The sequence below is a fragment of the Salvia splendens genome, chromosome 10 (assembly GCF_004379255.2).
Source record: "Salvia splendens isolate huo1 chromosome 10, SspV2, whole genome shotgun sequence".
NCBI lineage: Eukaryota > Viridiplantae > Streptophyta > Magnoliopsida > Lamiales > Lamiaceae > Salvia > Salvia splendens.
Window position 1 is genome coordinate 2,253,031 of NC_056041.1, and position 22,440 is coordinate 2,275,470.

Here is a 22,440-nt window from a genome sequence, read left to right on the forward strand (position 1 = left end):
AATTGTGTGTTGATCTGGTTTAAAAATTTAAAATTGTTAATTACCAACAACATGCCTAAGTATTCCCCTTTCCCTTTTTTTTTAGCACGCAAAAAAAAAGGAGAAAATTAAGACAGTAAATTAGCCCACCGCTCATATATATAGAGAACCAAAACCGCGCCCAAGTCTAAACAATCAGAAGCTACGTCGATGTGAATTTTCTCCCAACTCTGATTTTTCTCTGGAATTCGCAAAATGGTAAGATTGCACACAATTTCTACTCAGTTATGAAGCTTATTACTTCTAAAATTATTAAGTTTAATCTATTTTTTCGCATGATTAATTCTCACACTTCTCATATTTGCCGTGGAGTTCAGTTCTCATTTGCAGCTATCAACGATACCGATTCTCGGAATACCTGGCAGCCGTTAGCTCCGACGAAAGAAGCGCAGGCAAGAATTTGTGTCAGCTAATACCAGTTTATGTTTGTTTTCGAGTAATCTGCAGCTTAATTTTGACATATTATGTGTTTAATCGAGTGTTCATTGTACTGGAATTGAAGCCCTAATTCTGTAGAGACTGGGTTGCATTGAACTTAGAAAGTATGGGTTTCATGCAACAGTTGTTGTTTGAGTGGGGAACGCTGAGTTTGTTATTGGAGGGAGTATTGTTACTAGATTTGTCGCAAGGTCAATGTAATGCCTCAGAGTTTATATTATGTAAGTAAGGTTAGGGCATTCAGTGTCTTAATAGTACAGTAGGCAGAGTATGTGTTGATTCCCTAATCGGCTAGTTTGTGTAGTAAGCAAGTCTGAGAACAACTCCCCTCATTGGACTGGAAAGCCCTGGAAATCATATTCAATCGGCTCTATTTCATTTGACTATTTATCGACATTAAAGAACAGCATCAAACTATACTAGCAGGATACCTAGTTCACGAGAATCCTGCTAAATTTGGAATATATCTGTTGCCTTGGAAGAATTTTGCACACAAGACTCCTAAAAGAATAAATTGACTATACCATTGAAAAACTGATAGCTTCTGCAGCTACTCCATGGCTATTCATGCTACACTTTGATTCTAATTATTTGCTGATATCTTTGTTATTATTGTTAAACTGCAGCAAATTGTACTTAGCATACGAATTTTGTGCCCACCACCCCTTTATCATTCCCTTTATGGAGAAAGGTTATAGAAGAATTATATATTTATCTATTGGATTTGCTCTTTTTAGGAATTTCATCTATCTCAGTTGTATCATGATGGACTTTTGAGATTACAAGCTAAGGACTACGGAAAAGCCCAGGAACTTTTAGAGTCAGTATTGAAAGATCCATTGGTATCAAATGCTCAGGTCGTTTCTCTTATACAATTATTTAGCTTGCTGCCTTTTCATTTTCTTTGTTGTGTATGTCACTTCTGCTTTTGATTTGTGTCAATTTATAGTTTCCGTGTGTGTTTTTTCAGGAGGAAAACACTACAAGTGATGGCCATCTTTTACAGCTCAGGTTCTGATGAACACATATATATTTGATTCATGATACCATCTAGTCACAGGAAAAGGCTTAAGAATATCTACAATGTTGTTGGGTTTTAAGAGGCCACTATATGCCTCTTCTTTGTCCACATTATTATTATCTGGCTCAAAGAACCACCCTTAACATTTAAATGCAATCCTAGCTATTGACTGTTTTTGTCTGAGATGTACATGATATTTCTTTCTTTCACTCTGTCTTGTTTTCTATGTCAAAACTTGGTCAATCACTTTATGGTGCTTCAATATATCTTAACTGCCGTTGTATGCATTGGCTATCTCTTATTTTGCCGTCCAGTACTTGTTGATCCCAGTCTAATTGTCTGGATGAAAGCTGACAATGCTTGACTGTTGTGAATCTACATGCAGGATCTTTTAAGCATCCATGACATTATACAACATATCTTTAACTAAAGCTGTTTAGCTGTGTGCAGATTTCTGGCATTGAAAAACCTTGCATCAGTTTTTCTTGAACAAGGCCACTCCTATTATGAGAATGCTTTGCACTGTTATCTTCAAGCTGTAGATATTGATAGTAAAGATTCTGTTATCTGGAACCAATTAGGGACATTATCTTGCTCAATGGGGTCATTAAGCATTTCCCGCTGGGCTTTTGAGCAAGGGCTGATATGCAGCCCTAGTAACTGTAAGCATATTTTTGTCACATTACTCCAGTCTTATCTTTCATATGCATTTTGTGTTTCAAATTTTATAGTCTTTTAGATCATTACCATCTTTGCAATTTTTATTTTTTTTAAACTAATGTTTCAGAAACCATACTATTTAATCATTTTAAAATGCAGGGAATTGCATGGAGAAACTCCTGGAAGTTCTAATTGCAATTGGTGATGAAGTGGCCTGTCTTTCTGTTGCAGAACTGATATTAAGGCATTGGCCATCTCACTCGCGTGCTTTGCATGTAAAAAGTACAATTGAGGACTCTGAACCAGTTCCATTTACTCCGCGAGGTATAGATAAACTAGAACCAAAACATATACGCCTGAAATTTCCGGTAAAGAGAAAAGCAATAGATGAAAATTCAGATAGGACAACATCAGTTAAAAAGTTGAAGCAAAATATTGAAGTTCAACTTGCAGAGATGTCCTGGATATCTCTTGTTAGCGAACTACTGGAAATTTTACACCGACTGTCTTCACATGGGTCCGAACGTGAAACTGGGAACTATATATCCGGTGATGCTAAGTTAACCATACATTTGCCTCCTTCTGCGTCTAACTCAACTTGTTCCCTTGAAAATAAAGGACTAACATGCATGCCAGCTAGTGCAGGCATGTGTGATCGTAACTCTGTAAATGAGAAGGAAGTAGTCGTACTAGAGGAACAACCTCAAGAGAGAAGAAGCAGTCGGCTTAAAAGTCGTAAACCAGGCAAAGAGGATTCAGATTTTTCCACCAATAAAGATGTAGCTAAAATTGTGCAGCAATTTCTGCTGCCTTATTTGATGGATGGAACCAGAACTATAAAATGGAAGCACAAGTCTGATCCATCTTCTCATAGTGCTGTTGCAGTGGCTGATTCATTGGACTTGGAATCCACTGATGTTATTGAATTTATTCAGAATTCTTCAAATAATTATGGCGCTTACCATACAGGTCACTTGCTCTTAGAGAAACTTGCAAATAGAAACGTTACATATCATGGTAATGTTGCAAAAATTTTGGACCTGGAGAAGGTTATTAGGCACTGGGGTAAGGAAAGAACTCCTGAATGCAGTCTGTTTCTGGCTGAGCTATATTATGACTCTGGATTACAGTCTTTTGAGACATCTTCTACTTGCAGTTCCATGTCAGAGGCATCCTACCATCTTTGTAAGATAATAGAATCTGTAGCTCTGGAACATCCTTTCAGTGCCACTGGGATGGATGGGAAAATTGATTTCCCTATGACTGATGCTTATGAACATAAACAACAGTTTTCAGTGGAAAACTTGTCTTTGTTGAGAAGCAACCATTGCTTTTGGGTGCGTTTTTTCTGGTTAAGTGCTCGCTTGTCTCTATTGGAAGGTGACAAAGAAAAATCACAGAAGGAACTTTCTGTTGTCTTGGCTCTTTTTCTGGATAGGGACAAAATGAACATCACTACTGATCCTATTTGCTTGCCACACTGCAAAGTTATGAAAAAACTGACAGTTGATATGGTCCTTCATGAAATAAATATGATTGAGGTTGATTATTTGTTGAAAAAATCAGCCCAGGAAATGCTTGAGAAAGGCATGCATGCAGAGTGTATTAATATACTTGCACCTCTCTTATTATCAGCAAAGGATGTCCATTTTGATCAGTCATACGACTGGGATAATGAAGGCAGAGGAAATAACTCAGTTGAGCTTTCTGCATTGGATGTTCTAATCAAATCATGTGAACTGGCAGAAACACTGGATATTGATGTCTATATGAATTCTCATAAAAGGAAACTCCAAATACTATTAGCTGGAGCTGGTCTAGCTGGCAGTACTCCTGAAAATGCACCCAATTTAAATACATTTTTGTTCTCTAACAATCAGCCAAAAGAAACCTTATGGAAGCAGTGGATTACTTTAGTTACCAAAGAGGTGGAGGCCATTTCTCAATCTGCATCAAGAATCAAGAGCATCATAACCCGAGATGAGAATTATGTATGTACTTTAAAACCTTTTGTTCCAGTAAGACTGGTTAACTACCTTGGGAGTTGCATTACTTGCAAACCAGGAATAGGGGCACCTTTAGAGGAGAAACTAAAAAACCTATGAGTTATTCGTTTGTAGTATAATAATTTCATTTGAGGCCTCACTTCTAGGTCAACAATCATGTTAGTTTCCTTTTATTCAGCTGACCCTGTTAATCCATCTGCTTCTTCATCTTCTTTGTCAAAGTATTCACTGCAGGAAGCAAACAAAAGTTTGTCATAATTGACAATATCAAACTCTTTTCTGTGCAGAATTTTTTGTTACAATATTGCATGGACAAATTTTATGTCTTTGCATCTTTTTTTTCTCCAAACTCACTGACATGTTTACCATATTTCCATGTCCTCCTTACTTAACATCTGACAATTTCTTGCAGAAAAATATTCCTGCGGCAGTTATAGCTGATATCCAGTCTTTGTTAGTTATGGCTATGTGCAATATTGCTAATTTATACTTCGCCAAAAAGTCATCTGGGATTGGTGTTCCAGAGTCAACTGAGCAAAATGAACAATGTTATTTTGTGGATGCTGCTATTGCATTCTGCAAACTGCAGCAATTGAATCCCAATCTTCCGATCAAATCTCAAGTGAGATGTGCTCCTACTTTTGTGAACTTTTTTGCCCTATTTGTTTCCCTCAAGAATTTGCATTCTAACTATTTCTGACATTTCATCAGGCTGAGTTGGTTGTGGCAGTTCATGATATGCTTGCAGAGTTTGGAATATGCTGTTCACAAGGAAATTGTGAAGAACAAGATGGGACATTCTTAAAACTTGCAATTAAGCATCTTTTGGCCTTAGATATGAAGCTCAAATCCAATAGTAACTCTCTTAATAAGGGACAAGAAACAAATTTGGATCAGACTTTAAAAGATGATCACCTCAATATTTCTGACCCAGTATCTCCAAATGAATCACATGTCAATATGCTCAATATGGCCGCCAACAAAACTGATGAGGATGAATCCAATTCTTTAGGAAAAGATGCTGACGAAATTCCCAGTCTGGACAGCATTTCCTCTCACTTAGATAAAGAGAAACCAAGGGAGAAATGTGATTTTCAGCTTGAAAACATGTGCACTAATGGAGAGATGGAGAACAATCAAATTATGGAGGGTGAGAACGAGCAGCTAACTGAAGATGAACGAGAGGAACTTGAGCTAACAATTGACAATGCTCTGGATCAATGCTTTTACTGTCTGTATGGTTTAAATTTGAGATCGGATTCATCTTGCAATGAGGATTTGGTCAAGCATAAAAATACAAGCCAGGGGGATTATCAGACTAAAGAGCAGTGTGCTGAGGTTTTCAAATATATACTTCCATATGCAAAAGCTTCATCTGTAAGTAGGTCTTTTTTTCTCCCTATCTGCCTTGCTTTCTCCACAACAGTTGAACACTTGAACCTACTCCTTTAAATGTGCAAGATGACCGTCGCGGTCCTGAAATTCTTTGACAAATTCTTCATCTTTTAACTTTCAGAAAACTGGGTTGACTAAACTTCGGAGGGTTCTAAGAGCCATACGCAAACATTTCCCTCTTCCGCCTGACAATGTTATGGCTGGAAATGCAATTGATAGGTTCTTAGACAATTCTGAAATATGTGAGGATAAACTTTCAGATGTGGCTGGTTCTAAAGGGTTTCTGGACACCATGATGAAGATCATGTTTTCACAGAATGAACCCTTCAATCACCAGAACTCATCAGGGGAAAGGTACTCAATTATAGTGATTATCCAGTTACTTGACTTATCATCATGACATGCAGTTACATGTGTCATTTTTATTCTTTGTTTGCAGCTCTGACCCATACCTAGAAGTTTATTGCAATTTGTATTACCTTCTTGGACAGTCTGAGGAAATTAGTGCAAGTGATAAGTGGGCAGGTTTTGTTCTAACTAAGGAAGGGGAGGAATTTGTAGAGCAAAATGCAAAACTATTCAAATATGATTTATTGTACAATCCTATGCGCTTTGAAAGTTGGCAGAGGCTTGCAAATATATATGATGAAGTAAGGTTTTGACTTTCTTGTTTTTATTGATTAGTGTAAAAGCAGAAAGGTAGCCGGGGTAGCTGTTAAACCTTGATAAATATCAACACTGTATCTTAATTTTATGGCTTGCAGGAGGTGGATTTGTTGCTGAATGATGGCAGTAAGCAAATTAATGTTTTAGGGTGGAGGAAAAATGATACTCTACCTATGAGAGTTGAGGCTAGTAGAAGAAGGAGCAGGCGGTGCTTATTGATGACACTGGCTTTGGCGAAGGATGCAACCCAACAGGTTCCATTCATATATATCACCAATTCTATTAACAAATAGGTGGTCTATGAAACTTGTGGATTTCCTTATTTATGTTATGTTAAATGTTGTTTTCTGAAATGGATAATGACTTCTTTGTTCTTTTAGTGGAATCTTTTTTCGGATATTCTAATGAAATTTCTTCTGAGATTTTACTTGTTGATCAAGCTTGGGTGTATGATATTGCATTAATAACTCCACACGGTGACTGCCTGATTGGTTTCAGGGTGAGATACACGAGTTGTTGGCCTTAGTGTACTATGATGGTCTTCAGAACGTGGTACCATTTTATGATCAAAGATCTGTCGCACCCCTAAAAGATACAACATGGGAGATGTTCTGCAAGAACTCCATGAATCATTTCAAGAAAGCCTTTAAACACAAGTATGTATCCTTTTTTTTCCTGATGCATGACAAACATTCTGCATAATGTTTAATGGACTTAGTCGTTTAAATTTTTTGGTTCATAGGGAAGATTGGTCTCATGCATTTTACGCTGGGAAACTCTGTGAGAAACTTGGGTACTCTCTTGATAAATCACTCTCGTACTATGCCCAGGCTATTGCCTTGAATCCATCAGCCGTAGATCCATTCTACAGGATGCACGCATCACGGCTAAAATTTCTCTGCAAAGCTGGGAAACGAAATAAAGAAGTTTTAAAGGTATCTAACATGGAGGTTAGCATATCGTAGAAAAACTGTAGAAGATATTTGCCCCTGAATACAAATTAAATTTATGTTTTGAGTATTATTTTGATGTGCACCTGTATATGTGTGTATTTCAGGTTGTTGCTGCACATGCCTTTTCTCAATCAGCTAAGGAAGATGTGACTAATATATTAGGAGGATCTACTGGTGAAAGTCCAGATTCATCAGTGAATGTCAAGGATGGAGTATCCAATAGCGATTCCGAGGGGGTAGAATTCCAGAAATTGGAGCAAGTGTGGGATCTGCTCTACAGTGATTGCCTTTCTGCCCTTGAAACTTGCGCGGAAGGAGACCTTAAGCATTTCCATAAAGCAAGATATGTGCTTGCTCAAGGGCTGCACCGCAGAGGTGGAGCTGGGGATCTAGAGAAAGCAAAAGAGGAACTTTCTTTCTGCTTTAAGTCATATCGTTCATCATTCACAATAAATATGTGGGAGATTGACAGCACGGTCAAGAAAGGAAGGTTTGAGTGCTTGTATACCTCTGATATAGTATAAGTTGAAGTACCTTTCCTAGGTTTTTTAACTATCCAAGAGGCTTAACCTTCTAAGTATCCTGTATCAGCACATGAAATATTCTAAAAACAGTTGGATAAGCCATCTTAGGTAATACTGTATGCAGTCTCTTTCAGTTATGCTGATATCTATTTTTGTATTGTCATAATCCAGACGCAAAACTCCAGGTCCAACCGGGAATAGGCGAATTCTTGAAGTTAACTTAGCTGAAAGTTCCCGTAAATTCATAACATGCATCAGGAAATACATCTTGTTTTATTTGAAGTTGTTGGAGGAGACTGGAGATATCAGTACCCTTGAACGGGCTTATATCTCTCTGCGAGCAGATAAAAGGGTATTGCTGCCTTAATGCCCATTATTTTAATTTCTTAGGTTTTATTAAGATGCGCAAGATGAGGAGTTCTTTTGAGAAATATTTTGATTATACCACTGGTTTTTGTAATATTTATGTCATTTATCTGGTGCTTATTATGAGGCCAAAGATGCACACATGCCATACATGCAAGCATAGGTTTATAATATGCAGCCACAAATGATTTCTAAAGCTAGAAATTCAGCATCTTGAAATAAAGAAGCTATTATTTGGAGATTTGGAAAGAATTGTTGTCAAATTAACTTCTCATTTGTTCGATAACATTATTATTACCTGTTTCAACTCATTCTTCGGACCTTTGCTCTCCATTGTCTATCATCAGAAATATATGGAAATCCATGGATATATAATTGAGATTTTGTATAGTTATTTCAACAGCTAATATACACCTTTTTCAGTCCCAAACAAACGTCTTTCAGCGGCTAGCTTTTCAATCTGGCCACAATATAAGCACTTATAGTACCAAAAAAGCTATTTTTCTCAATCATATTTTGACTGGGAGTTGCGTTTTCTAATCAAGTAATTGTTGCAGTTCTCCTTGTGCCTTGAAGATCTTGTGCCAGTGGCTCTTGGGAGGTACATTAGGGCCCTAATTAGGTCTATTTCTCAAGCTGGTACAGACTCCTCCACAGCTACTGAGCATGTGGCAAATTTACTGGAGAAAATATTCAATTTGTTCTTGGAGCAAGTCAACTTGTGGTCAGATATTTGCAGTCTTGCTGAGCTCAAGAGCCCAGAATTGACAGAAAGCAGCCTCTTTGGGTGAGTATGCTACAAAAAAAATTCCCAGAATAATTCGAGATACAAATGTGTGTTAGGTCTGTTGATCTGTGTGTGTGTGTGTTTGTGGTCTGTGGCCGTCTTCGTGAGATCTTTTATGGTTAATATGCTTTCTTCGAGACATGCTCAGTACATGTGTGGCCATTCCTTTTGTGGTTTTGCAGATATGTCTATCAATATATACAGCTACTGGAGAGAAATATTAAGGTAGAAACACTTGAAGGAATAAATGAGAAGATCCGGAAGCGTCTGAAGAACCCAAAATTGTCAAATAGTAACTGTGCTAGAGTATATAAGCATGTCTCTGCTGCCTGGTGTAGATCTCTTGTTATTAGCATGGCTCTGATTACGCCACTGCATTCAAGACCCTCAACTGAGGTTCATGGTGTGAACTTATTGGGTGGAATGGAAAGTGATCAGGTGCTATGTGTTGATCTGCAAACAGAGGAACTATGGAGTTCAGCATTCGAGGATCCAAACCATCTTAAAACTCTAGAAACCAAATGGAACCCTTCGTTGTCCAAGATCAAGAATGTTATAGTCAAACGAGTTTCAGATGAAGATTTGGAAACTGCATCCACACTGCTCAGGTCGTCCTACAACTTCTACAAGGACACCTCTTGCGCGTTGCTTCCATCTGGTATAAATTTGTATATGGTGCCTGCTCAGCTGGCTACAGAAACATATGTCCAGCCTGGCATCGATGGGCTCGACATACTAGACATGAATACTTCGCGGAAGCTTCTCTTATGGGCTTACTCACTCGTGAACGGCCATTGCATAAATGTCTCACATGTTATCAAGTATTGCGAAGAGAATGCAAAGGTAGGTTTTAGTCCCTCTCACTCCATTAACCATTTCTGTGAGTTAATGCAAACAAAATAAAATCCAAATTTATCTCAGTTTTTTTTCGAAATTCCCTTATTGCTTATGCTATGAATAGTCATTACATGATCATTCAGATCCATCATTTGTTTCTGCCATTCCCTTATTTGTTTCTGCTATTGTTTTTTGCAATACATCACAGTCGAGGATTAGGAAAGCTATTGGAGGCTCATCAACTCCTTCAACCACCCCCATAACACCGGCTGCCACTGCTGCTCATGCAGGTTTCTCAATCTTTCAACCCGTTCTTAAATAATTGGTATAACTACTATGATCTCCCAACAAGAAAAACATGCATTGCAGGTGGAGCTAAAGACGGGATTGGCAGAACCAACGAACCAGAAGTTCACACACCATTGCCCGAAAGCCACTGCAGCCATAAATTGATATCATCCGCTTTGCCGGAGACTTATAAAACACCAAAGGGAGCATCCACTTCGTCCGAGCATGAGAACGTGGAGGGTTCGGCTGGACCAGAGGACAAGCTCACCATTGCAGCAGACTCTGAGCCTATGTCAGGAAACAAATGTGATGTTCCCTCTGCATCATCCCCGCCTCGTGGGGAACTGAATAGCCTGAATGATGCATCTAAATCTGACTGAAGACTACCACCCAAACTAGATTGCCTTAGTCTTGTTGTTTCATTCCTATTTATTTTGGTAACTAACAACTAGCATATAATCTAGGGTGTGGAGTGATCGAAGTACTTGAATTATTGTATATAATTATATACAGTTAGCTCTTATAGAGTTATATGTGCACGTACGTATACAATTACTTTCTCTGAGGAAGAGAATTTATTAAGCTTGGTTGCATCTCTTTTTTTACGACCGTAAATGAGAGAACAATACTCTTCCCATCTATGAAAAAATAACTTGATAGTAGGTGAAATCATGTTTTAACGTAAAATTGATATAAATTTTGTAAAATAGTAGGGAAGTTACAGAGAGCATTTACAATGTTAATAATAGAAAATGTTACCTACATTAGAATGTTTTATAAAAAATAAATAGAGATTAATGTTGTAAACAGACATATAGAGAGATATAGAGAGAGAAGAGAATTAGGGAAGTAGAAATGCGTAAGACATGGGAATATCCCATTGCTATATTTACATGACAAAAGGAATATAATATATATAGCTGCACAACACTACACAAGGCTACAAAGAAATGCCTCAGCTCTATCTAGTTTTTATCACATTTTCTCTCTCATTCAACTTTCTACTCCTGTGTCAACCCACTATTCTCTACACCACTACAACACATTGCGATAGAACCCACGAATAAAAAATTGATGGGTGTTCGTGTGAAACATACATATTTGCTCCATAAAATCTATGAATGCCAGAACAAGTCGAAGTCGTTACTATACAACGCGCGATCCTGAATTTCCAGATTTGCGACATGCCAATTTACGAGCTTAGATTGGATACATTTACACAAAAGAAGAGCCAACGGAAAAATCCACCATTCACTTTCATCCCTGCAGTCACAGAAAGCACAGCCGTATCAGAACAAACAAATTCTTGCAGACGCCCAAAAATCATGTCCAAACAGCTTAAAAGTTCAGCTCACATATTCCACGGCTGAAAGTTTGGGGTTGTTTTACTTGATTGTGTTCGATAGTGAATATAGCCACATACGAATGCAACACCCTGGGGCCAGGCAAGAAAGAAACCAAGTAGTAAGAAATTGGGTACATTTACATGTCTGAACAACAATAACGTGAATGACATCGAGTTGAAAAAAACAAAAGCTACTCACGATGTTAATGAATGATGTGATATTCCACAGAGCATATACACGTGCAAGACCTGCTGATCGCCTAGGTCCATGGCTGAATAAGGCGTTGATTCCAGCAGGAAAGGGGAGCAAAATCCCGAGGGGCATGATAAACAAAACAAGAAAGACGTCCGCTAGGGAAAGTGAATACAACTGGAGCAAGGTGAGCAACACTAGACTAAAATCTCCTAGAAGCAGGATTGAGATCACCAAACCCACAAGATCCTGCAGTACAACGAAGCAAAGCATTTTCAGGAAGGATAACCTAAACAAATGCATAAACATATTGACTCCTGTTATTTCCTTTTCCTGAAATTGTATGTGTGTGTGTGTGTGTGTGTATGAGAGAGAGATAGAGACCTGATGGCCAACAGGTTTGGTGTTGTGAATTAGAAAAGAGAGGATAAAGAGTAAATCTCTTTTCTCCTCGAGCACCTTCAAACTGTCAAAATCTAGAACCCCACCATAAATCTTCCCCCTCAAGTTCCCTTCGGCACTTGCCTGAGTTCGTCCTAAGAAACTCTTATTTGAACTCCCATCTTTAAGATGAACACCAACAGCACTGATTTATCCATCCCAAGAAAAAGGGAGCAGCGTCAGACAAACAGGTTCAACTTAAAATACACAGGTTTGTATAATTTCAAATAATATATTCCACTAAAACAAACAATATGACTTCACATGCATGGAAGGATGGAAATGGTTGCAAGTAAAAACAATATCACGGCACATAAGGAACACATGAAAACAAAGGTCTGCATCAGCGCAGACAAATAACCCTCGTATTTACATGTGTGCTTAACTGCTTAAGTGTTTGATAAGAGATGCATACCGTGAATGTTGCTCATCATCTCCAGATTCTCCATCATGGCATACAAAAGACACACGGTTGAATTCTTCCACAGAATATATCAGAAGTCCATAATGATAGTAACCATCAGTTGTAGCCTGAAACCAAGCAAGATCCACATGCAAACCATAGAGCCTCAATTCAGGATTTGCAAAAGTATCAAGCCACTGAAGGACTGAGCGAAACTTCGATCTTAGGCAGCCCCTTCTTACTAAGCGCATCTGTGCATTCACACCAGCCACAAAGCGGTACCAAGTAGTGGGTGGAACAGACTGACAGAAAGACCAGAAGATAATAAATGTAAATAGACAGTATCTCTCTTTCCAGAAAATTGTTCGTTCAAAAAATTCAAAACAGAAATGTATGTAGTTCCCTGGGGTTAAATAACAAACCTGACTCATCAGACTAGTAATGATGTTGTCATTATGAAGAATAAAAGGAGTCATGTAGCTTCCATCTCCTCCAAATAATAGAGACATAGGAAATCTTTGTAGGAGACGAGGAGGAAGATCACTTCTCTTCTCATCACCACCAAGAAAAAAGTCAATGTATGCCAGCATTAGATCCGGAGTTGCAGCAACCTACAGTTAGGCAAATGGTTAGAAATAGAAAGGAAGTTTTTGCACTAGTCAAAGCCCTGTGCCATCCACCAAAAAGAGAAAGAGCAACAGAAGAAATAGAGTCCCAGCAACCGAAGGAAGGTTATACGGATATCATAACAAGTACTGAACAATTACAAAATATGAACAACATATCTCAGTTTAATACGAAGTCCAACCAACCATAAGATACTCGTAAGATTTACCTTCAGCCCTTCATATAGAGCACGCGAACGACAAGACCGTAAGCAAGCATGGTCATATTCAGATCGCACATATTCTCGAATTTTCTGCAGCTTCATTCTCCGGCGCCACTGCTGCCATGACCATGCAAAAGGATAGGCAAGAATGCAAAAAATACTGTGAACTGCACCTTCCCACCACTGATATGCAGCAAGAGCATTGATCTCATCGACAAAATTGTTAAATGCACCTTCATATCTGCCATATTATAATAGCATCAAGTTACCAAAAAACAAGTGAGAGCAAAGCATATGGTGTATTAACGTTAGGAGGCAAATTGCAAAGGACATAGAAATAAAGGCAGTTCAGATACCATTTTGTCAAAGGAAGTGGCAGTATAACATGTTGCTAGAAGAAAAGGAGCTTACACAATTTCTTTGACTTGTTCGGGGGGTGTATGAGGAAGATACCAAGGTTCACTAAAGGTATTTGGACCCATGAAGTACATCCTGTGCACATGACTCTGAGACTCCTCCACTCTGTTAGTTTCTAGCACCTGATTGGCAACCATAACATCAATTACATGATGTCCAAAATGGTGGGCAGGAGGATATAAAAAATAAGCATTTTACTATCCAGGTTCACAGATACTACCTCATTGAGAGACTCCAAGAAAGGGAATGAATGATCTATTTGGGAACCCTGTTGTGTGGGAGCAGGACCAGGTAACTCATCCACACCAATGAACTTCATTCGTGCAACACTTAGAACTAAAGCAAGCAGAACTAAAAGACCCAAAAGCAGGAGGCCAAACAACCATGGTCCGCCAAATGTATATATTAGTTCTTCAAGAGCGGTATAACAATTTGGCATGTGATATCTATCAGAGATACACTTGTAAGGACAAGGTGTTTCGGTAATACCACCTGTAACAAAATAAGGCAACATAATTTGGCGTCACGAATCTGAGAAAATGACTAGCATAAGAGACCCAAATTATAGCATATCACTACCTCTGTCCCACAATAGGAGTCACATTTAGTTTGGGCACGAGTTTTAAGAAATGTGAAGAAAAGTTGGTTGAATAAGTTAGTGAACTCTGGGTCCCACTTATGTATATTAGTTTTATAATACATTGTGAGTGGAATAAATTGGTGGAATGTGGAGCCTACTTGCCATTTATGGTAAAGTGAAATATGACTCTTGTTGTGGGACGGACCAAAATGGCAAAATGTGACTCTTATTGTGGGACGGAGGTGGTATTAATTATTAATTTGAATGCGAAAGAAACTAATATTAAAATTATAACAGAAAAAAAAGGATGAAGTATAGTAGGTAAATGTGAAAAGACGGCATGAATGTCCCATGATAGGAGCTCTTTTCAATAAAGAACAATATCTTATTGATCTAGAGATACCTCGGACATAAATATAGGCTGCCCGATTAGGAATCTCATCAGTTGGGCATGGAAAACAGAGGGATTTCTCAGACCCTGTGACATTTTTATAAGTGCCAATTGGACATTCCTGAAAAATGAATGGAAAGGTCAACTGGAGAAACAGAAAAACAAGGTAAATTATGACCTGACATCTAGAAGCATTTCTCAACTCAACCACATCAAGCCAAGTGTGTGAATGCACTAAGAAGCATACAGGTTGTATTAACTATTAAAGCATACTTCATCTGTCCTATGTAATACACGCACGGCCCTCTTACCTGATAGGAATCAAACTTAGGCTCTAATGCTGTATTGTCGAATACTGATACTCTATAGGAACATTCATAAAGTTATAGTAGACAGTCTCCCAAACATTGCTTTCCAATGCAACATCATAGAGATAAAAGTGCCTTCATTTCATCAAATCCCATCAATTACATAAAGACCTCTACATTCAAACAAAGATTACTTTAACAACCAAAAAATTACAACAAAAATTCATTAATTGTCCTAGATTATCAACATGATTTTCTTGCTGTTCAATTGTTCAAAACAGCAATGTTTTAACTTATAATGAATTGAAGAAGAAAATGACTTGATCAAGTTTAACCTACCTCGCAGAATATGCCATAAAGCCCTTTCGGGCAAGCTTTGCCACTGATACTTCCATTTTCGCCCACATGACCTTGTACACCACCTAATCCACCCCTATGGAAAAGATATCCATTTGAATATTATTGAAAATAAGAAGCCATACAACAGATGGTAGATGTGAAATCAGATGCTACTCACGGGAGAAACACATGAAAGATATTTTCCACACATTTTCATTAATACTATTCATCTGGGAATCATCAAACTATGGAATAACAGCAGCAGGAACACCAATTCGATCACCCATATATCCAGGAATTTACACTTAAAAACATGTAGCTTCAGAGCATAAGACAAACCAACAGTGTCCAATCAACACAGAAGGGCTAATGAGAATAATATAAAGAGGTCTACCACCTCACCACCAAACATCTTGCTTGGTCAGTTCAAAGCAGAAATCCACTTGAATTAAGTACAGATTTGATGATGTTCAATGTTTACACATTATGCATAACCCCCACAAAATCACATTTACTGCGATGAGCAATTTCATGTGTTTATATAGATTGAGTCATCAACCATAAAGCTCACTTTATTCTCAAGTAGCCTTCCAAAGTCATTGTTTGTACATATTTGCCAGGCCCAGTACTTATCTCAAATATAAAATACATCTTATAAGTCAAACAAAAGAAAATTATTAAAATGATAAACATGTCTGGTACTCTAAACAAAATAGGTCACCCCTAAATGACTGACATGGTCGCAACCTAGATAGATGTATAGACACAGATAAAGATTTAGGTGTTATAGCTCCTATAAATATACATGATACATTTCCCATCTTATATTTACACAGGACAGCAGTTTCCTGGATTATTTTGTCATATATTAAGCATAATTACTTATATAGCAAACCATTTTCAATTTTGATGTCCCAAAAATTAACAAATAGATTGTGTAATTAAGATGAGCCACCAATAGATTCATTTTTCTTTCTTTAAAAAAATTAACTGAAAGGAAAGTGTAAATAATTCAAAATGTATTGCTAGATAACAACAAAATATGGAATAATAAAAGCAAAACTTCACATGAAAAGGTTTCATTTGTACTAACATGGTATGTATTGTTCCATTCACTGTCGCTATTGGCCAGTAAACATCTCCGGTGGAAATATCTGACCAGTGAAAATGAATCCTTCCACCACCACCTCCTCCGCCACCAGTCAGGCTACCATGACCTCCAGCACTAGATAAATTGCCAGATTCACGAAGATCCAGATAGCGCAAAAATAACAATATAGTACCCCCAGAACCACCTCCAGGACCAACAAACTTATCAATAGAAGCATTATTCTTCTGGAGACTCGTGAAGCTGTCTCCATCTGCTCTAACAGAACCTTCAACATATAAAGTTATCAAGGGATGCTCCAACGAACCCATCACTGCATAAGACAGGCAACCAAATTCAGAAGCACCCTTAAATATGGGATCCTAACAAACAATCAGATTATTATGATAGGAACCAATTAAATGGATAGTTTTGAAGAAAAAAAAGAGAGTATTGAACATCAAACGAACAGTCCAGAACACATTATAGAGCAACAAGCCAGAAGATAAGCACAAGAGGGTAATTCAAGAAACCAACCAGGTAAAAAGCATATATGTACTGACTTAATAATGCAATGTCTAATATACACAAACACAATGGTAAAATGTTTTAACGTGCAATTAATAACTAAGGCTGAGAGAGAGTACGATAACAGATAGCTTATGTGGTTCAAAGTTCAATAACTTGGTTCTCACCTAAAGTACCACCACCAGCAGTTGATATTTCCAAGCTATCATTTCCACTTCCACTGCCGAGTTCGCAAGGCAAATTAGCATCTCCATACGTTATGCCACCATCAACACAGATGTCATTATAACAGCCCATTCCACCTCTACCACCGTGCCCACCACCACTACCAAGACCATTGCTCAAGACTTCTCCTTGACCTATTCCACCATGGCAGCCTACAAAAATATCAAATCCTAGAATGTTAAGATACATGGGAACATGGCCTGATCACATGTATCTTAATGCCAATAATTCAAGCAGCTCAAGAATGGAGAAGAACATTAAAGATTTCATAAAATAATTAGGTACTACTAGGTTGAGAGAATTTCCTCAGATGCTCGAGATATAGGGGACATTTTTCATGACAAATATAATCTTACCCATTCCAGATGTGCTTATAACTCCAGTGGGCTGAACGTTGATGGTTCTGGCTCTATGGAAATGCACAACAGAGCCTTGAACAAAACCCTCAACAAGTATATCCTCAACACGACATATCTAAGTAACAATACAAATTCATTAAAAATCTATGCCAGCAGAAAGAGAACCTCATGAAACAAAAGCAGGCGATATGCTCTAACAGAAGACTCAACCTGTAGGGTAAAGGCCAGAGAAGAGTTCACATTACAATCTTCAGGTGGATGGATCAGCTCGCTGGGACAATCTTGCGAATCACAATAAAGTTTTGGTGTCCTGAAGAACAAAAGCTTTTAACTCTCAACCAAAATGAGAACACCATCCCTAATGTTACTTTAACAGGACCCAGAACTTACACGGCCTCATCTGAGGAGTTCTTCAGAGGACCACGCAGAACAGATCCAGGTCCAACCTTCATCCCAACATGAGCAGAGAAAGGTTAGTTTGCATAACAAGATAAGGATGATGATTATCGAGCGATGTTATAGGGTCAAATAGAATAGAGGACATCTTTTTATAGTTTCTATTGAGCCAGTCGCACATTAACAGAGAGCAAGACGATAACCCATGTAGAGAATTAGCCCTTCGAGTTCATAAACATAAGTAAAATATTGAATAGATGATTAAGTCATAAATTATTCCTTACATTGATGCTATAAAATAATGATAGAACTAGCCGTTGAGCTTCAATGCAATCTCCTGGTCCAGTCAAATTTAATAAACCTTGCCCGTGAACTCCCAAGTTTGCATTTGAATGGATAACAGATGATTGCTGTCAAAGAGAGGGAAGATAAGTAATCCATGCATGGATATCAAGATCATGACAGTATACATAATGGACAGAGTACTCACCCTGAGGACTATGAGATTACTAGCCTCAAGTGACGATGTCTCGACATTCTCATCCCCACCACCATCTATTAACATCTTCGAGTTCCACATTAAAAACATTTTAACTGACATACGAAGAGCCCCATAAACCTAGAAAAGAGTGAGGTGTTCAAGTATACTTTAAATATCAAATAGGAGTATGATAAATTCATTACTAGAGAACGAAAATCTGGCATAAGCAAGGCATTCCTCCCCAATATGCTGATAGAAGTGGCAGGTAAATATATAAATAATTTTCTAGGAAATGCTTGGAAGTAGCAAAAACATAAAGGAGACTAGCATGTCAATAACTCATGGAGTACTAATTTCCTATGCATCATAAAACCAGTTACTTACTCTAATCATTGAATCACTCATTAACAGCTCTTCTGCCAATAGTTCAAACTCTGACATTGAATAATGTGCAAGCCCAAAACTCAACACTCCTCCATGCAAGAGGCTGATTTGTCCTTGAACCTGGAAGCAAGAACGTGGCTGAATTAGGCTCTTATTTTCATTAACAGTGACTAGTCATATTTTACTGTATTTGAAAGACCATGTACTTTAATAATTGAGAACATACTAAATAACCCCAACTTCATTACCTGGACACGGCTCCACAGCAGGGGAACAGCAGCCTTTGCCTGGTTTCTTATATAGACATTCGTTAAAAACGGTTGAGGAAAGTCCATAAGGAGTGTATCTGTATATGTTGATTTGTGATGATTGCTCACGGTAAGGCTACGAGGAACAGAATCATAAAATGTTCCTGCAGCACCTGCATTTTCAGGGCAACCAATACTGCTTCCACCTGCAACATAAGATATTAGAGAGAAATGTAACTGGATCAATATTGCCTCAGTGCTTATATAGATAAATGTGGTTGCAGAGCATACCATATACAGAAATGACCGGGTCATCATGCCTGCTAAAAATATCTACAGAAATTCTGCCACCACCGCCTCCAGCAAAACCACTACCCCCACAAGCACTTATGCTGCCACTTCCAGTCCTGCACTTTACAAGAAGTGATGTGGTTAAAACAACTGAGCTCCAAATCTTCCCGAGATAAAAACATATAGATATCCAAAGTAGACAAGAACATGGGTTCATGTAAATACTGTATGAAACAACACAGTGTAAACTACATGGCATGGATATTCATAATTCATCAATTAGAAATGTTGATAATTATTTGAAGGAACCATAAAAAATACATTGATCTACGTGATTTGATTTGATAGTTTATAATGACTTTTTACAAGTAAAAAGGAAATCAAACAGAGAGAAACAGTACTAGACTAATTATTAGAGGATGAGGTATCATTACGAATAGGAAGAATATAACTAAAGCCTATTGATTCAGAAAAATGGATACAATAATAAATATTCCATAAGTCAGACACCGAAGTGAAAAATGTCCAGGGTACATACTACAAAAAGTAGCCACCACGTCATGCCAAACTAGACCTTATCATAATAGTCTAATAAGATCTTTATGATTACTGAAAATGGTATGAGAAGAGGGATAGTAAACTCTACACTATAAATACCCTGCATAATCATTTGTTGTTTTCTTCTACTATTCATCTTATTTATTTGTTACAAAATAAATGACGGAAATAATAGTACAATATTTGAAACAACTAGCAATGGAAAATATATTCTGAGATGAACAATCTTGACTGGCTAAAAGAATCTTCACCAGCACCTAAAATTAAGCTAGCTGGTTTATGGAAAGGAACAGAACCACAAGGACCAGAAAAGAATCTAAAACAATCTATCCTAAAGGTATGGCATCTTAGAAAGAATAATACTAGCCAAAAGTAGAATAACCGTCTACACTCACTGTCAGCCACCAACTATAATTACAGAATCACACCTAGACAAACCTATAAAGTTACAGCAAAGTGAAGTTATTAAATGAGACACTGATGCAGTAGATTCCATATCAATATGTAGCATGCCTCGATGGAACCCACAACTCAAAAACAACTAGGCCTACAAATTTCCAATATTTACAAAGCATATTGAACCAATATCGAGAAGCTGTTATTCAAACCATAAATATCTAATGTAGATTAGCAACAATGGATCGGATTCTTCAATCACAAAATAGCTAATATGATTAGCATGAGATCACACTTTTTCAAATACAGCAATAACAGGTGAAAGGCAATTGAATTTACATCTTATGAGCCTTGATGTATATGCTGCCTCCAGACCCTCCACCTCCTTTCGGACCTGCATCTCCGCCACTGGCCAAAACACTCCCATTGACATCCAATAATGCCGTCACCAGAAACAAGACCCTTCCCCCTCCACCACCCCCATAATCAATTTCCTTACTTGTCGTCCCTCCTTTACTCCCATAACTCCATGGCTTCCCCAAACTCGACCACGCATAAGCATCCCCTCCCCACACATCTTCAGGGTTCTTACTTGTATCCTTCAAACACGCCGCACCTCTTCCTCCATGGCCCCCGCCCGCTCCATCCACCCCTTGCGGGGTCCCACTAGTCTGTGCCGGTGGCGTCCCCGCCAAAGCAGTAGTATTCACAGTAGAGCCATTTCCAAAAAACGCATTATCCGCAACTAACTGGAAGGTGCCACAGTTTATCGACGCATTCTCACCTAAAGTAAAGTTACCCGTAACATTTATAGCGAGCTCACATCCAGCAAACGACGAGCAATCCACAGTAACATTCGCCGCAATTACAAAATCACCCTTCCCTTCTACATACACATCCTTCGTTATGTTCAAGCTGGAGACTATCTGGCAAATAGTATCCAAACTACCAACTCCTCCGAGATCGGACTCGCACGAGAGCGACGGCGGGTGCGGCGGCGGCGGAGGAGGCGCCGGCGGCGAGTAGTCCTGGTGGAACAGCAGAAAATCCGAGTCGAAATCCAAGTCCGAATCCGAATCCGCACCAGCAACAATCGACCTAGGGTTCCAGCAGACTGACAGCAACAGCACCGCCGCCAATCCTACCACCAAATGAGGCGAAAGCGCGAATCGAAGCTTGGAATTAGCCATCTACCGGTGAGAATAGCCATACACCGCGCCGCCGGAGGTGGAGGAAGCAGGAAAGGAATGCATCTACCTGAAATTCTCCTCGAAATCAAATCGCGCCGGGAACCGCCGCCGAAATAGAGCTCGCGATTTCCTAGCAACACATAGCGAGCGAGTGTGTGTGCCAGCTAGCGTTTGCCTGCAGAAGCTGTAGATACAGGCTTGTTGTACGTAAAGGTGGGAGGGGTGGGGTTTGGAGAGGAAAGGGGCAGAAATATAGGTAGAGAGAGAAAGGGAAAAGGAAATGGGATTGTAGATAGAGAAAGTTAGCAGGGTGTGATGTTTAATTTTGGGTTGGGGGTGGTGGGGTGGGGTGGAGTGGAGAAGGTGGCGACATGGCAGTTAATTTTCTTTTTATTTCAATAACATTTCATTTTCATTGAATATTGTCGTAAATGATGTAAATTACCTAACCTTATTTTTTTGACTATCTTCTTTTGTTTTTCCATTTTCTCCTTCTATTTCGTGTTCAAATCACCGGATAAATCATAAATTAGATTAGAATGTTTGTTAAAATTTCGATCTATCATTGAAAATAATAGAAAAAAATCACAAAATTTAGATTTCTCTAATTATCTCACTAGCAAGCTTATCAATAACAAACATAGAAAGTAGTAGTAATCTTTACTCTAGTATATATATACTCTTTTTGTCTATAAATAAATATCTCATTTTAGCTTGACACACATTTTAACAAATGTGAACAAAATTAAATAGAAAAGGTATAATTTTATAATAAAATAAAAGTAAAATATTATTTTAATATATGTCAGATATTAATATGAATATTTAATGATGGGGTATGGATATGTAATGTTATAATATCACATGACAAATTATGCGTCGTTTAAAACTTCGATTTCATATAGCGATACTTATTGAATTATTGTTTTATTTAAGAATAGTAATATCACATAATATATGTACAGATTGCACTTTGGAGTACTTTTTCCATTTTGAACAAATAATTACCTCATTTCACAATTTTACTTTTTAGTTTAACACCCTAATTTCCACTTTTGTGGGGTGCAATTT

General features: G+C 38.1%; 2 protein-coding genes across 2 annotated transcripts; one reads left to right on the top strand and one right to left on the bottom strand.

Annotated features, from left to right (window-relative positions):
• The first annotated feature begins 100 nt into the window (after positions 1 to 100).
• LOC121751552 (calcineurin-binding protein 1-like) lies at positions 101 to 10,562 on the top strand. Its single transcript, XM_042146305.1, has 19 exons — positions 101 to 237; positions 357 to 431; positions 1,215 to 1,334; positions 1,448 to 1,488; positions 1,949 to 2,160; positions 2,318 to 4,149; positions 4,577 to 4,786; positions 4,876 to 5,541; positions 5,681 to 5,913; positions 5,999 to 6,209; positions 6,324 to 6,479; positions 6,724 to 6,881; positions 6,968 to 7,160; positions 7,283 to 7,668; positions 7,874 to 8,054; positions 8,626 to 8,855; positions 9,038 to 9,698; positions 9,901 to 9,982; positions 10,062 to 10,562. The coding sequence occupies exons 1-19, from the start codon at positions 235 to 237 to the stop codon at positions 10,358 to 10,360; spliced, it is 5,949 nt and encodes a 1,982-aa protein (XP_042002239.1). The 5' UTR covers positions 101 to 234; the 3' UTR covers positions 10,361 to 10,562.
• A 274-nt stretch (positions 10,563 to 10,836) lies between these two features.
• Positions 10,837 to 21,687, bottom strand: LOC121751713. The gene is made up of 22 exons (XM_042146510.1): positions 20,519 to 21,687; positions 19,226 to 19,341; positions 18,935 to 19,140; positions 18,687 to 18,806; positions 18,312 to 18,440; positions 18,106 to 18,231; positions 17,816 to 17,871; positions 17,636 to 17,735; positions 17,423 to 17,540; positions 17,009 to 17,218; positions 16,320 to 16,647; positions 15,227 to 15,320; positions 14,592 to 14,700; positions 13,829 to 14,100; positions 13,603 to 13,730; positions 13,198 to 13,432; positions 12,785 to 12,973; positions 12,375 to 12,664; positions 11,903 to 12,104; positions 11,525 to 11,767; positions 11,336 to 11,415; positions 10,837 to 11,243 (listed from the first exon to the last, which is right to left on the bottom strand). The coding sequence occupies exons 1-22, from the start codon at positions 21,367 to 21,369 to the stop codon at positions 11,096 to 11,098; spliced, it is 4,350 nt and encodes a 1,449-aa protein (XP_042002444.1). The 5' UTR covers positions 21,370 to 21,687; the 3' UTR covers positions 10,837 to 11,095.
• Positions 21,688 to 22,440: the final 753 nt, after the last annotated feature.